This window comes from Amblyomma mixtum, chromosome 3, assembly GCF_055824585.1.
Source record: "Amblyomma mixtum isolate Tamu chromosome 3, ASM5582458v1, whole genome shotgun sequence".
Lineage (NCBI taxonomy): Eukaryota > Metazoa > Arthropoda > Arachnida > Ixodida > Ixodidae > Amblyomma > Amblyomma mixtum.
In genome coordinates, this window is record NC_143014.1 from 266,512,885 (window position 1) to 266,527,595 (window position 14,711).

Genomic DNA, 14,711 nt, shown 5'->3' on the forward strand with positions numbered 1-14,711 from the left:
AGCAAACGAAATAGGCTTGCCAAGGAAATCTGGCATATTAAATCTCAGTTGTTTTACTGGGACCCTTCAGTTGCAGTTTTATTGTTCGTTTTCTTGAATTCAGGGGTTAGAAATTGGGCACTTTTCTTCTGACCCAAGATTAAAGTACATATTGAATTCTTCTAGAAGCCATTGCAAGAGTTTACTGTTTTCTAGTTTGTGGTGTAGAAAAGAATTGCCCACGAGCACTAGTTTTTGTGGAGCATAAAATATACTTAATTTTCCCAAGGGCGCTTTAAAGGACAATATGCACTGAGGTAACATCTTCTAACTTTTACACTTTTCTCTTTATTTCGAACCGTTTCTTTTTTTACACATTGCCGTCTTCATTGTGCACATATCTGTACGACTGCTGCCCTGTCAGGCCTTTGTACATATTCTAACCTTGTGAGCATTCCTTCAGAATTGCAGTTGCCATCTGGAATGAAAAAATATTGGGAAATTCCAGTCGCAGGTTTGGAACGCTTCAAGGTCATGTTTTGCCTCATTTCAGAGCCGTTCTATTCCAATGGTAGATTGGGATTGAGGATCGTTTGTTCTGGCGGCAGATTGGGAGCAGTTGTCAAGCCAAGATGGCTCCATGAAGCAGACCAGACTGCTCCACCGAAAATGGCGGATTCAATGTTCCGCAGCAGACGATGCATGCAGGAGAGTGCAAGGAATGCTGGTTACTTTGCGAGCGCTACCAGCTTGCTACGGAGAGAGGTGTTCCTAACATGGATTTGGGGCAGGTGCTCTGTTGTAGGGTGGGCTCACCGCTCTGAATCAGCAGTTGGAATTCACCATAAGCCTGAAACTTGTGCTATCACACAGAAATAATGCCGACAATTGGTCAACATCTGCAAATTTCAAATTAATTGCTCGTGAACTGCTGGTTAAGTCCGCCAGTGACCTTGGGAGTACTACTCTTGGCTGTGCCGCTCCTTGGTCGCATCAGTGGGATTCTGACGAGTGTTTAATTCACACCTCCACTCCTTTAGTGATGCGGTGCCGTTTTTCTTTGGCATTCCAACAACATACGTAGGTTGACTTTGTGGCTCTTTGCTTCTCAAACAATGCAGCGCTTTTTCTTCGTGTTGAGCACTCGGCACTCTTCTTGGAAGGCGCAGTAATTGTGTGCACTGTATTGCAGAGCTTGTTGTGCATGATGTTTGTTCTTTTCATTTGAAAGAAGCCTAAAATAAACGTGTAATGATGAACGGTTATGCTTGCTTGAGGTACTGCTGCCTACTATTTGTGTGAATGGCTGTCAGAACAGCGAAGGCACTGTCACTCGCCAGCTAGCAAGCCGATGCATTATGTATGGTCTTGTTTATCAGTAGAATTCTCTCTCCATTGTGAAGGAGAATCGATCAACTGTTCATAAGATTTTCCTGCTTCAGTGCTGGGTGGAATCAGATGATTTGAGCCTCTAACAAATGTCTCTGTAAAATGGCATTAAGGCAGTGTTTGCTAACATGGGGTAATGCTTGATGCAGCAGTTCTAACTCATTTTGACAAAAGGTGAAAGTGGTGCGCAATCATGTGCAATATCTGAGGAGATATCTCTTAGTAGGCCTAATTGAAGCTGCTGTTTTCTATGCCCTCTGTTCAGCTGTTTGCCAGGGTTGCCAGATGGCTCCGACCTCAGGTAGCCAAATTGGCCTCCGTAGTAGCCCAAACGTAGCCAAAAGCGAAATTTTTGCGGAGCCCAAAAGTAGCCAAAAATATTTGTTTTTTGACGACATTTCTTAAGCATATTGAATTAATTTTCGGCAAGAATATTTGCATATTAGATTTATTTCACGCAGATGATGTCTGAGGGGGTGCGCACGGCGTGTTCTTTCCGTTGTTACGTTTCCCATCCGTAATGCGCGCTAACCAGTGCGGCTAACAGGTGCGGCTAACCAGGTCCTAAAGACGGAGCCGCAGTTCCACTTTGCAGGCGCGGCAGTAGGCCTTATCACCTGAGGCGGTTGACGCCCGCCAGTCTGCATGCGGAAAAGAAAGGCGGCGCTAAAAAACGCAATTGCAGCTCTAGTTTAGGGATATTTCACCTTTTAAATGTTCGCGCGCAGATTAGACACATCGACAGTGGAAATACCTTACTGTATACTTACGCAGCCTCACATTTCAATTTTATGCTTTAAGAGAAAGGTTCTCACTGAGAGCGTCGCCTCAAAGCATCGAGCATGCGCCTTCTTGAAGCTACATTCTATGATATGCATGAGCTCAGAATAAATCAAGGATATATGCCATTAGATGATAATCTATGTCGATTTTATCTTCAGTATGACAGCATGTTCACAATAATGAGAAAAACAATTACCCTTGAATTCCGGCTCCTTTTTCCATTTCTTTTTGTAGTTCCGGATGTACCTACATCGCCCACTTGCCCATTCTGAAAGTTCTCGTAGCGACGGATCTAATGCCATGCCATGCCACTAACTTCCGCCGCCTTCGATAGTTACAGTGGGATCCACGCAGCGCCAAAGGATGGCTCCGCATGAGTGCACGCAGATTAAGCAACGGACACGGCGCTCTCGCGTCGCTTGCAATGAATCTCGAGGGCTGCACGTGTGCCTCTTGAGGCTGCAGAAAAAGCGTAGGCTCTTGCGAGCGGCACGCTTGCTGTGTCCACCACGCGAATAGGAAGAAACAGAAAAAGACCTTATTAATGCGCGTAAGCATTACTTGTCTCATGCGTGTCTTGAGCAGAATGTGTCCACAGAACCAGAATAAACAATACAAGAAAAGAACATGCCTGCCGGTGGGTTTCCAACCAGCCACCTACCGCAGCCGAAGCGGACGCCCAAACCACTAGGCCACGTCTATGGTTAACGGTGAACACGTGAGGATCACGAAACCAGGCAACAGAAGCGAAATAGTAGCATTTAATGCTTACGCATTCGCACCACGTAGGGAGACTCAAGTTCTCTTAATGTTTTCTCTCTATTCTGGTACCATGGTTGTCATGGTCACCCGAGGTGCACCGTCAATGGGAGAACGCTCACATGTGCAGACGGCAACAGTTTATATTCGGTGGCGCGCGCGCGGGGGGGGGGGGGGGGTGTGGCGTTAGTTCGCGGATTAAGTGGAATCCATAGGCCTTGAAGTGTTTCTGGGGGGCAACTTTCACGTAGTGTCCACTCTTTAGAAATCGAAAGGCCATGATCCTTGACCGCCTGAAGTACAAGTTTTCTCGAACACAGCGTTTACAAATTGTCATTTTGTAGCAGACGCGTTCAATTTCTTTAACCTTCTATAGCCTGCATTTTGATTCCAGTATGCCTTTTATTTCTGTCACTGTATAATTGTAACAGAGCACATTATAACTACTTTAACTTTTTTTTCACGCACGAAAAAGATGCAGCCCAAAAGTAGCCACATAGCCAAAACGAAATTTCTGACGCCAACTCGGACAACAAGTAGCCCAATTTGGCTATTAATAGCCCAATCTGGCAACCCTGCTGTTTGCCCTCAGAAACATTGCCAACTCACTACTCTGCCGGGGCGTCTTGTCCGGTAGAATTCAAGTTTCAATCTGATTCTCATAAAGCTTGCTCAGGACGCTGAAACTGTTAGAGAAACTTGGGCTTTGTTTGAAAATAAGATATCAGAGGGAGAAATGAGAAAATAAGAGACTGTTGCAGGACAACAGGTAATAATTCTTTTCTGTTTGCTTTTAGCATTGAGAAAAGCCTGATGTTTCAGTTCTTGTGTGCCTCATACGACAACTGTGTCCAATAGATTTTTTTTCTATGATGGGCATCGACTGGCACTTTACGGACTGCCAGCTTGGCTGGCATTTTCCTAATGCTGTTTCTTTTTTTCTTTTTTTGTTTTTATGCTTTAGGAGCAAAAAAGCAGCCAGTCCAAATCCAAGTCAAGTAAAAGTCATAGCAGCAGTGGCAGCAGTGGCAGTTCACACAAGCTGTCTTCATCTGGCAGCAAAGAGCACAAAAGCAGCTCTCGAGACAAGGATCGGCATAAAGACCCTTCACGGGAGAAAAACAAGGAGAGAGATAAGTCACGGGACACCAAACTTCCTTCCACAGGAGAGGTTGATGTCAAGGCACCAGAGCAGAAGCCGCAAGACCACAAGGCTGAACACAAGGCGGAACACAAGGCTGAATACAAGGCGGAACACAAGGCTGAATACAAAACTGAACACAAGACTGAACACAATGCTGAACACAAATCTGAACACAAGGCAGAACACAAATCTGAGCACAAGGTTGAACACAAGATTGAGCACAAGGCTCAACATAAAGTTGAACACAAAGTTGAACACAAAGCTGAACATAAGACTGAGCGCAAGGCAGTTGAACCGAAGCCTCCCGAACCAAAACAGGTGGAGGCAAAGCCTATCGAGCCTAAATTACCTGATGCCAAGGGGCCGTCGGAGACAGAGTCGAGGCGAACAGAGAAGTCATCTCAGAAACACAGGGATAAGTCCAAAGACAAAAGCTCTAAGGAGCGTTCTGTGAAGGAGCATAATTCACAGAAAGAGACATCCCACAAGGCGCCTTCACTGCCACCACCTGCACCTGCGGAAGCTAGCTCTTCAAAAAGTTCAAAGAGCGTTTCAGCACCTCGCCGCCCCCCATCACCACCTCCTCCTAAGAAGCCACGACTGCAGGAGCCAGAACGAAAGAAAAAAGACTCTTCCAAGCTGCACCGGCCAAAGGACTCGCCGAAGAAGCACCCAGAGCAGCTGGATCGGAAGCCACCCGAACCCCTTGATCGGAAGCCACCCGAACCTCTCGATCGGAAGCCGCCTGAGCCGCCCGAGAAGCTTCCGTCACCACTGCTCCCTCTGCTTGCTTCCCCACCACCCGTGCTGCCAACTTGTGAATCAAGCCCCGTGCATACGATGAATCAGGCTGCCCCTCCACCCGTACCGTCTGAAGATTCGAACAGCCCCAAGGCAGCAGCCCCTGTGAGGGGCCCTCTGAATGCCCTCATGCTGGAAATGGAACAGGAAGATCTGCTCTCACCACTGTCAAGCCCATCAGTATCACCCAGGCCGACTCGGGAACTCCCTGCTCCTGTCGCAAAAGCACCAGCGCCTGCCACGGACCATCTGGAGGAGCTGCGCGAACTCAAGAATCAAATCCTCACCCTGGACGACCCACGCCGGCTGCAGGCAGTTGTGGACCTCGTGGAGGGCACCGGTCTCTACAAGATGACCGAGGAATCTTTTGACTTTGACCTTTGTGCACTGGATAGAATGACTTTGGAGAGGCTACAGGCTTGCCTCAATGGCAGGTGAAATGGCCTTTCTTGTTCAAGCACCACGCGATGCAGTCTTGGATCTCCTCTCATCACCAAAGAATGCCCACTCTATGTCCCTTCATCAAAGATCTCGCTTCTCAGCCGCGCAGGCGTGGCGGTGCAGTGGGGGCAGGGGTGCCCCTGTGGTAGTATGTGCAATGTGCTGAGTTTGGTTTCCTGTGCAGCTCTTGTACCTGTTAGAGTAACACCATCTTATTGTTGGCAGCAGATCTTCTTGCCTCACCTTTTGGACTGTGACGAGCTCTGGATAGATCCCATCGAAGGTTAAATGTGGCATTTGTGTGCATATTTTGTCTTCATTTCTTTGTCTCCTTTCATTGATTGCAAAGCTGTGCCATCAGAGGCATACAAAATGCATTTGGCCACAGTGAAGTTTAATTTAAAGCTATTCATATTGGGATGAGACACAGCAAGAGCATTACAAGCAACTTCAGCTCCTCCATTGAAGATCAGCTCAAGCGAACCAGTATCATGACAATAACACAAATGGCGTCATTTGCACTATCGAGAGCAAAATTGAGACCGCTGCCGTCGTACGCCGATCCACGCCAAACAGCATGCGAACGCTACTTGACGAAGCACTCCTGGTTATGAGACCGGCGCAGCGCTCATGTTGCTCGAGATCAGCGTGCGCCGGTGTGCTGGTCTCGGAACCAGAACTGCGTCGTCAGGTGGCGCTCGCATGCAGTTTGGCATGGGTCGGCACGCGCAGGCAAGGGGTCTCTTAATTTTGCTCAGATAGTACTTCGTGGATGTAAGAGTCTTCTAAGTTTACCATTTCACCTTGTGAAGACACGACTTTGTGCTGTGAAGTCGTGTTTTTGTCACTTTTATTTCTACTACTCTTCTTATGTCCTGCTGATTGTAAATAGAGCAATGAAATACTTTATCATCTCTTAGGTCCTCATCGATTCCAAAACATTTCTCACTGGTCAGCTGTTGTGGTTACCTGGTTCCTCGCGTGGATTTGCTTGTTTGAAAAGTTTTAATTTTTATATTTTTTTTGTCACATCCACTCATTTGTTATCAACCTGAATTGTCAAGTGGTTTCGTGGAAATGTAAGAACGGTGCTTGTATGCAAGCTGACATGTTTTTCTGTCATGCCCATTCCTCGATTGTTGTAAATAAATACAGTGCGTTATTGTCTTAGTGTTGTGATCCTGCTTACAAGTTCTTTGGTTTATTAGCAATGGTATAACCTATCACGTTTTACCTTTTAACTTGCTGGTCTTTTTGGCAAACAGGTACAATACAGCATGAGTGATGTGCTGCTATGTGTTCGAGTTAAGCATAACTGTGCCAAAGTGCAGATAATATTGATCATAAAGTGGTGCTTAGTCTTTATGAAACATTTCAATATGCAAAATCTTTATTATTTTAGATGATCATTTACATTGTTCAATGTCTGCTGACATAGTGCATGTGTCACCCAAGGAAGTAAGTTGCAGGTTTTGTTAAATGCAGCGTTCAGGAGCTTTGCATGCTTTTATCAGAACCAGGTCTAAAAATGGCAAAGGCAGTGTGAACATATTTTGCTCAATAAGATTACGATGTACACCAAAGAATTTTGTAAAAGATGGACCCCGTATCACTTGGCTGGTATTATTTTCATATTGTAATTCAGCATGCTCAAAAGGATAAGGAAGATTGGCAGGGTTGCAATTCTGTCATATTGCACATTATTTTGTCTTAGGCAGTTTGTGTCAGAACTCAATGTAGAGCCATTTTCCTGAGCCTTGTGCAACACTTTGATCAATACAGATAGATATTTTACTAATTGTGTAAAATATCTATATGGTAGCGAATATATGGTATCCATATGGTAACTCAATGTAGAGCCATTTTCCTGAGCCTTGTGCAACACTTTGATCAATACAGATAGATATTTTACTTATTGTGTAAAATATCGATATGGTAGCGAAAGAACCAGATGATTTCCATCTTCATTTTGATCAGCAATCACTTCAGAAATTACCAGGGGCACTTAACGAGCTTACGCGCGAGTAATTCGAAAGCGTTCAAATTCCATTTCAATTTATTTATTGCTGCAGTTCTACTTTATTGCTCAATATTTCGTAAAAATTAATTTTTGAGGAAAGGAAATGGCGCAGTATCTGTCTCACATATATCGGCGGACACCTGAACCGCGCCGTAAGGGAAGGGATATTTCGCGTTTTCCTTTCTTTTGTGGCGTCACACGTTACTACCAATCGCGAGTTTTGCAACGCCGCCACTTTCGGAGGGACGCCGGCTTTTCGTGTATATGAGCCACCTAATTAATGCTTACGCATTAATAAGATGTGATTAATGTACTGGCCCGGTTAACCACGTTTGTTGCATATCGGTACAAGTGATCACTACGACATGCAGCCGGCCGCATGTCCGAATGGTTTCGGTTTTGGTTACATTTAGACATGCAGATAGCAACATTTATGAGTTTCAAAGCATTTCAGCAAATCTATTATGCAAAAAATAATTACTTTTGTTTAATTTTTTTATTTAATTATTAGATGTAAAATGACTAATTTTTGAGCATCAATCCAAAACCAGTTTTGTTGACAGTCTGCGCAGCCGGCTTGGGTCACTATGGCGTCGCTTATTTCTGTCTCCTGCGTGGACGAGCATTAGCAGAGTAGCTGCTTTTGCTAATATAACTGCGGCAGCTTCAGTATGAGCCGAAGAAGAGCCTATGAAGACGACGATGAGGATGGTAAGAGTTGTCCTGAAAAAGATAGATTAATGTTTTGCCATTTGGGCCGTCGCTAGCGTCTTTGACCATCGTGCTTATTTGACGTGCAAACGCCGGCATGTGTTGACCGTCGCTCACTGCACCTTTGGCATCGTGTGTTTATTTCTGCCAAACAGCTTTTGAACTCATACCTTATTTCAGTGGCTCATCTATTCCTCTCAAGTCCCTTCAAGGTTCAGAACATGGTTGCCGCTACTAAGTTCTCGTTGATTTTCAGATTTCCGCGTTCGCAAGCGACGAAGGGTCAGTTCAGAGCCCAGGGAGATCGAGGACCGGCTGAAATCTTTAATCGAGAGGGTCGGTGAGAAGGTGAGTGCTCCATTTTCACCGTGCCTGCAGTTCGGTTCAGTTTTCACCCTGTGTATTCTTTTACTCTTTACTACTTTTAAAGTGCGCTGGACTGTGATCGGAACATAGTGAGCTAAACGTCGAGCTACAGGTCGCTTACGCTTTCCTTTCAACGTTTAAATTAGGCTGCCATTGTGATGGATTATAATTAAAGTACGTCAGCCTTAATTAACGAGCCATGCCGTCTACTGCTGGGTGTTGTCGATTCGGAGTGCGTTAGAATAAAGCAGGATACCTTGCATTGACTGCAAGTGGCAGCTGACAGGCATTCGACAGCCTGCCGTGCTCTGACGTTGAAAAGACGAGGTACCTTATATTCATCCCCGTGATTGCAGCTGCTGAATGCATAAAGCGTGACTCGAAGACTGGTGCCAGCCTACAGCTGTGTTACGATGTGTGATCAAATTCTCTCAGCTGCCTAGTTCATCACTCTTTGTCTGGGGTCGTTATCTGGTAGTTGCATTTGCACATGCAGCCGCGTATGGGGCCCAAAGATGGGCCGTCTTACGCCTAGCTGTAATGAGGCATATAAAAGAACCACGTAGAAGTGTAGGACGGAGCCAGGGGACACAGTCATTCTGCATCATTGATGGTGCAAAATACTTGTAGCCTGACCTGTGCAGCTACAGCATGAACAAGAAGCTTAGTTTGTAAAAAAAATGTGGGTACCATTTATTTAGTTTAGATTAGTTTTGCTCCTGATTATCATGTCTTGTTTGCATCAGCATTTGGAATATGTGGATCTTGGTAATCTTCTTTAAACGAGTATAGACATCAAATTTTTCGTTAAGTGTTTTCTTCTTTGTAATTATATGTAGGACATCGGTGTACATGATCATCATGTGGTATTTGTCTTCAACCGCTAAATAATTCATAATTGAATTTGTTCTCTTGTGTTGTTTCCCTTTCGACAGCCGAATGATGGCCGTGATGTCAGTGTTCAGTATAGGTCACGTGAGGAAGTAAAAAACTGCGATATAATCACTGCTTTGTCGTTTTAATTCATGACAACACTAAAACCAGCCTGCTCCAAGGGGCATAATGACAACTTATGAAGAAGCAGCGATGCTGTCGTAGTTTTTTCATTCCTAACGTGAACTGTTGCTAAGCATTGATGTCGCAGCCATCATTCGGCTATTGAAATGTAACCAAAATAGCATGGCAGAAGAAATTCAATTATAAATTTTTTAGATGTCATAGGTGAATACCATGTGGTGATACATCTATACTAATGCCTTATGCATCATTGCAAAGAACACATGCAGCCAAAATCTGGTGTCTATACTCCTTTAAAATTTTAGTTTAGTTTATGGCGTTTAACTTCCCAAGGTGACCCAGGCTATGAGGGATGCCATATTGACCATCTGGGGTTCTTTAACGTACACTGACATCGCATAGTACACGGGCCTCCAGAATTTCACCTCCTAGGTCTCGATCTCAAAAAGGCATTTGATAACGTCAAACATGAGGCAATATTGAAAGGACTCAGCCACGTCGGAGTAGGCCACAAAACCTATCGCTACATAAGAGACTTCCTCACAGATAGAACTGCGAGCATGAGCTTGCAGGAGATTAAATCCGGGGAAATAAAGCTGGGAAGCAAGGGAACCCCTCAAGGGTCGGTGCTATCACCCATTCTCTTTAACATGGCCATGAGAGAACTCCTGGGCGAACTTGAGAAAATTGGCAACCCAAACTTAGAACATAGCCTGTATGCGGACGACATTAATCTATGGATCAACCGAGGAAGTGATGCAGAGATTAATCAAACCTTACAGGCAGCTGCCAATATAATTTCGACGTATGCAGAAGAAAGGGGCTTAGAATGTTCGCCCGAAAAATCTGAAATATTCATATATAACGATAAGGCTCTGAGGAACAAACCACCCTCGGAAATTCATATTTCTGTAGGAGGAAAGGAGGTACCCAAAGTGGACACAATCAGAATCCTAGGCCTTTATATGCAGTCAAATGGAAAAAACATGATAACCATCAAAAAGCTTGAGAGCCATGTGATGCAGACCCTCAATCTCATCAAACGTGTATCGAGCAAAAGAGGCGGTCTTAAAGAAAAAAACCTACTTAGGCTCATACAAGCTTTCATAATAAGTAGAGTCAGCTACGCCACGCCATACCTAAATCTCAAAGCAGCAGAGAGGAACAAAATCGACGCTCTCATAAGGAAGTGCGTCAAGAAAGCTCTAGGCCTGCCCATGTGCACATCCTCGGAAAAACTCCTATCACTGGGCATATATAACACGCTTACAGAGCTCGCAGAAGCAGTCCATACATAACAGCTAGAGAGACTCAGCATAACACATGCGGGAAGAGCCACACTAGCCAAAGTCGGACTCAAAACAGACAGGGGAGCTAGACAGAGGGAGGATATCGACATGGAGATGAGGAGCAATCTCAGGATTCCCCCCTTACCCAAGAACATTCACCCAGAAATAAACAAGGAAAGAAGACAAAAACGGGCAGAGGTGATAGACCGCATCTACGGTGACAAGCCTCAGGAGGAGGTCGCCTACGTAGACGCAGCAGGTGATACACATAGTCAGTACACTACCGTCACGGTAGTGAACGGAGCGGGTAGCCTCATTACGACCGCAACTATCCTAGGGACAAACATTGAGACGGCGGAGGAGGTCGCAATAGCACTAGCTTTTGTCGGTTCCAAAGCTAAATACGTCATAAGCGACAGCAAAGCTGCACTCCAAAATTTTGGTAGAGGGAGAGTCTCTCCCCTCGCTGCCAAAATTTTAAGACAAGCGACAGTGAATAGAACAATCAATATAATCTGGACCCCCGCGCACGAATCTGTCCGTGGCAACGAGGCGGCCCACGAGGTGGCTCGAGATCTCTACCACCGAGCTGCACACGACGGTCCACCGCTCGCAAATCACGGGAGAGAAGGGCGACTAATCTCCTGTCAGGAAGTTACAGAATATTACAGACAACATAGCAGGTACTTTCCCCCGCCTAGCATAACACTCAACAATCAACAGGCGGTGGCGTGGAGGCGTCTACAAACAGATATGTACCCACACCCAATTCTATGCAAAGACATAATTCCTGAAATAGAAGACGATAAATGCAAGAAGTGCGGAGCGAGAGGGTCCCTCGACCACTTAATATGGGAGTGTAGCCAATCCTCAGGCAGGGCAAACAACAATAATAGTAGAGACGCCTGGGAGACCTTGCTCCGGAGCTCGGACCCTGAGCTCCAGCTCACCGCCGTCCGACTGGCTGAAGAGGACGCCGGGATACAAGAGATCCTGGCCAGCATCTGACGCAACTACCCCATGCGGCCGGCTCTCTCCTGATCCTCCTCCCTCAACTGAGGGTATAGGATGGGGGAGGTCTGGATGAGTTAGTCTCATTCTGTTGGACAATAAATGTTTTTCACTCACTCACTCCATAGACATTTTACTGCAGTGGCCGGGATCGAACCCGTGTCTTTCGGGTCAGTAGCCGAGCTCCTTTAAAAATGCACTGGCACAGTGCATGCACAATTCTTGTGGCACTGATATTTGAAAACTGCCTGCATATCTATAGTTGTATTTGCCTTCTTAAAAGCAACTTTACACTGGGAATTACTGCCTCTGGTGACAGATGGATGTGATTAGTGTTTGTGACCATCAGTGGTCATTCTTTTTATATATATTTGTACTTCACAGAGCACATCATCACTGGAGAGCAATCTGGAAGGATTGGCTGGAATGTTGGATGCAGACCTTCCAAGTTACAAGGGAAACATCTTGAACATTTTGGTGGAATGGTACAAGCATTGTTTTTATGTAATTAATGTGCTCGATCTGATTGCATATTCGGCCCTATTTAAAACGCTGCTGTGCGAAGTGGGAACAAATGCAGATGTTGTGAACGGGTAGCTTTCATTACTACCTGGGCTTAAGAGGTGTTTCAGGCTTTGAGTAGAGGGTGGCGAACGTATTTTCCTCTTTGCCTACAGTGAACGTGGGTTGCAAACACGACAAAATAGCTAAGACCTATCTGTGCAGCATATTAAGGCGAAAACCTTTAATGCCTCATTGTTGTCAACAGAAGGTTGTCAGCAGAGGTGTCGCGCTTTTCTTGTCAGACCAGAAAAAAAATCTTTGTGCACAATCGGATTCGAACCACCATCCTACCGTTCCGCAGCCGAGCGTGCTAATGGCTACGCTACTTCCTACCAACACATATGTTGTTCTCCTTGTCTAGGACGCTGGTGAGTGTTTGCAGAAAGGCGTTGAATCAGACGGATGCCTTTCAAACGCCCTCCAGTGTCTCAGCATTTAAGATTCACAAACAATTGTGTACTTAATTAACATCTTAACCGCACATCAGTGACATAAGCATCAGCACCGCGCTAAACGCTTTTGCCTCACCACACTTTAGGTTAACAAAATGCCCCCCTAAATTTTTTTTAGCCTTTGCTGCCTTTTCAACCCAAGCACATTATCTAATCTTTCTATTATGCAAAACTGATGCTGACAAAAACTTGTTTTTTTTTTGGTTCTGTAGCAGTTCTGGTGGTTTTTGCACAGTTTTGTTTTTGTTTGTGTTTGTTTTCATCGTTTGGCTAACATTCATATGCGCATTAATGGGAGCTCGTCTGGCTGAATAACATCAGCATGAATAACATCAGCTGCATTTGCTTGAGAGGTGGAGTTTTCTTTTTTATGGCAACCTGTGCTATTTGTGCAAGGGCATGCTTTGCAATCAACCTGTAATCTTTGAGGGGCAAGTAGCCGTCTATTCATTATTGCGTAGCTGTGCACAAATGGTAGCTAAACCTTCAAAGGTATATCTAGGCCTCATTGTCCTAGTATCTGATATCTTAGTAGTTAGTTTTTATTTGGCCTAAGCTTGGCGTTGCATTTCTAGTCTTATGGTTCACTGAGATGTTAGAACAGCTAAGCTGAACAGTGAGGGCATTGTTTGTCAAATAGGAAATTCCTCATTTTTCAGACTGTCAAGCTTGGGATAGTAGGTGATTTTGTTTGATAACGCCTGCAGTGGCAGATATTCCATAGAACTGTTGAATTTTAATGTACACACCTAAGTGCTCAGTTTTTTTCCTGAATAGCTGCTCAGAATCTACAGTTGTTGATATTAGGTATTTATAGCTCCTGCGCTACTCCGAAGCGGTTGCCGCAGCAGTGCACCATTTCGGAAATTGTGTAGTCAGTAGTTTTATTTCACTCCCTGCATTTTCTTTGTGTAACTAGACACAGAGAAAATAAGGTCCACCAAGTAGCTTGCTTCTTTAAAATCAAGATTTGATGACTTGTGCATGTCAGCTATTGCTCTGAGGGATGGAATTTTAGCTCAGGGCAGCATGTTGTATCACATTGAAAAGTGCTTCAGTTGTCAACTGCTTGCAGCTTATTTTCTGTCCAAGACTGTGTGCATTGTGGAGGAAAATCGTATGGCTGATGCTTACGCACTTTCCATCTGCAGTGCCATCTACATGCCAGAGAAGACAACAATCTATACAACACTAATTGGACTGCTGAATGCTCGAAACTACAACTTTGGAGGAGAGGTGAGCATGCACTGCACAATGTTCAGCCTGCTTAGGCATAAGTGGACATCAGCTGATGTTGTGTTATTGCGTTTAAGTGGCACATAAAATTGCTTAGACTAACAAACCCTCTGGTTTGTTTCCTCTGTGTATGGTGGTGCCTTCCAGTAATTTTCAATCATGAGTGCGAACAGGCATGAAATGGAACATAATTTAGCCAGTGTTTTATGTGGTTAGTCCTTTGGTACTTGTCATTCCACTGAAGCCTGTCAGCATGGAATCTGTTTCACCGCACTGCCTTGTCATTTAAGACATTAAAGGGACACTGAGGAGAAATTGAAGTTGGCTTGTATCGGCAGAACACCAGCTCCTGATTACAGAAACGCCACTGATACTGACAACAAAGCTCTTGTAACGTAGAAAAAAGCAAGAACCAAAATACAGGTATCGCCGCCACAGGCCAAACTCGCAAGTACAAGCGTGATGACGTCATAGGACAAAACAGTGTTGCTAGAACCAATGGTTCTAGCAAGTCTAGGACCCGAGAAGCCACAAATCACTGAGGCGCAGCCAATGCATGCGCAAATCTCCTTGACGTCGCCAGATGGCGCCACGTGCCCGGCAGCTACGCGCGCTCCTGAAGCATCGGGACCAATCAGCGCCTGCTCACCGGCGTTAGGGGGGCTCCCGGTATTCCGCTAGCAGTAACAAGGTACACGGTATGCTAAAGGTGTCTATTTGCGAGAACTTCATTGACGACTTCGAGAACG

General features: G+C 45.1%; 2 protein-coding genes across 2 annotated transcripts in view; both read left to right on the forward strand.

Annotated features, from left to right (window-relative positions):
* LOC149354649 (uncharacterized) overlaps positions 1 to 6,466 on the forward strand; it is a 24,782-nt gene extending 18,316 nt beyond the window's left edge. Inside the window, exon 6 of the mRNA XM_089583447.1 lies at positions 3,875 to 6,466. Within this exon, the coding sequence (XP_089439573.1) occupies positions 3,875 to 5,293 (1,419 nt within the window). The 3' untranslated portion in view covers positions 5,294 to 6,466. The remainder of the gene's footprint in view (positions 1 to 3,874) is intronic.
* Positions 6,467 to 7,890: 1,424 nt separating this feature from the next.
* The window catches only part of LOC149354651 (nuclear cap-binding protein subunit 1-like), a 44,951-nt gene continuing 38,130 nt past the window's right edge, over positions 7,891 to 14,711 (forward strand). The window contains exons 1-4 of the mRNA XM_089583449.1: positions 7,891 to 8,027; positions 8,284 to 8,375; positions 12,095 to 12,195; positions 13,878 to 13,962. Of these exons, the coding sequence (XP_089439575.1) occupies positions 7,988 to 8,027; positions 8,284 to 8,375; positions 12,095 to 12,195; positions 13,878 to 13,962 (318 nt within the window). The 5' untranslated portion in view covers positions 7,891 to 7,987. The remainder of the gene's footprint in view (positions 8,028 to 8,283; positions 8,376 to 12,094; positions 12,196 to 13,877; positions 13,963 to 14,711) is intronic.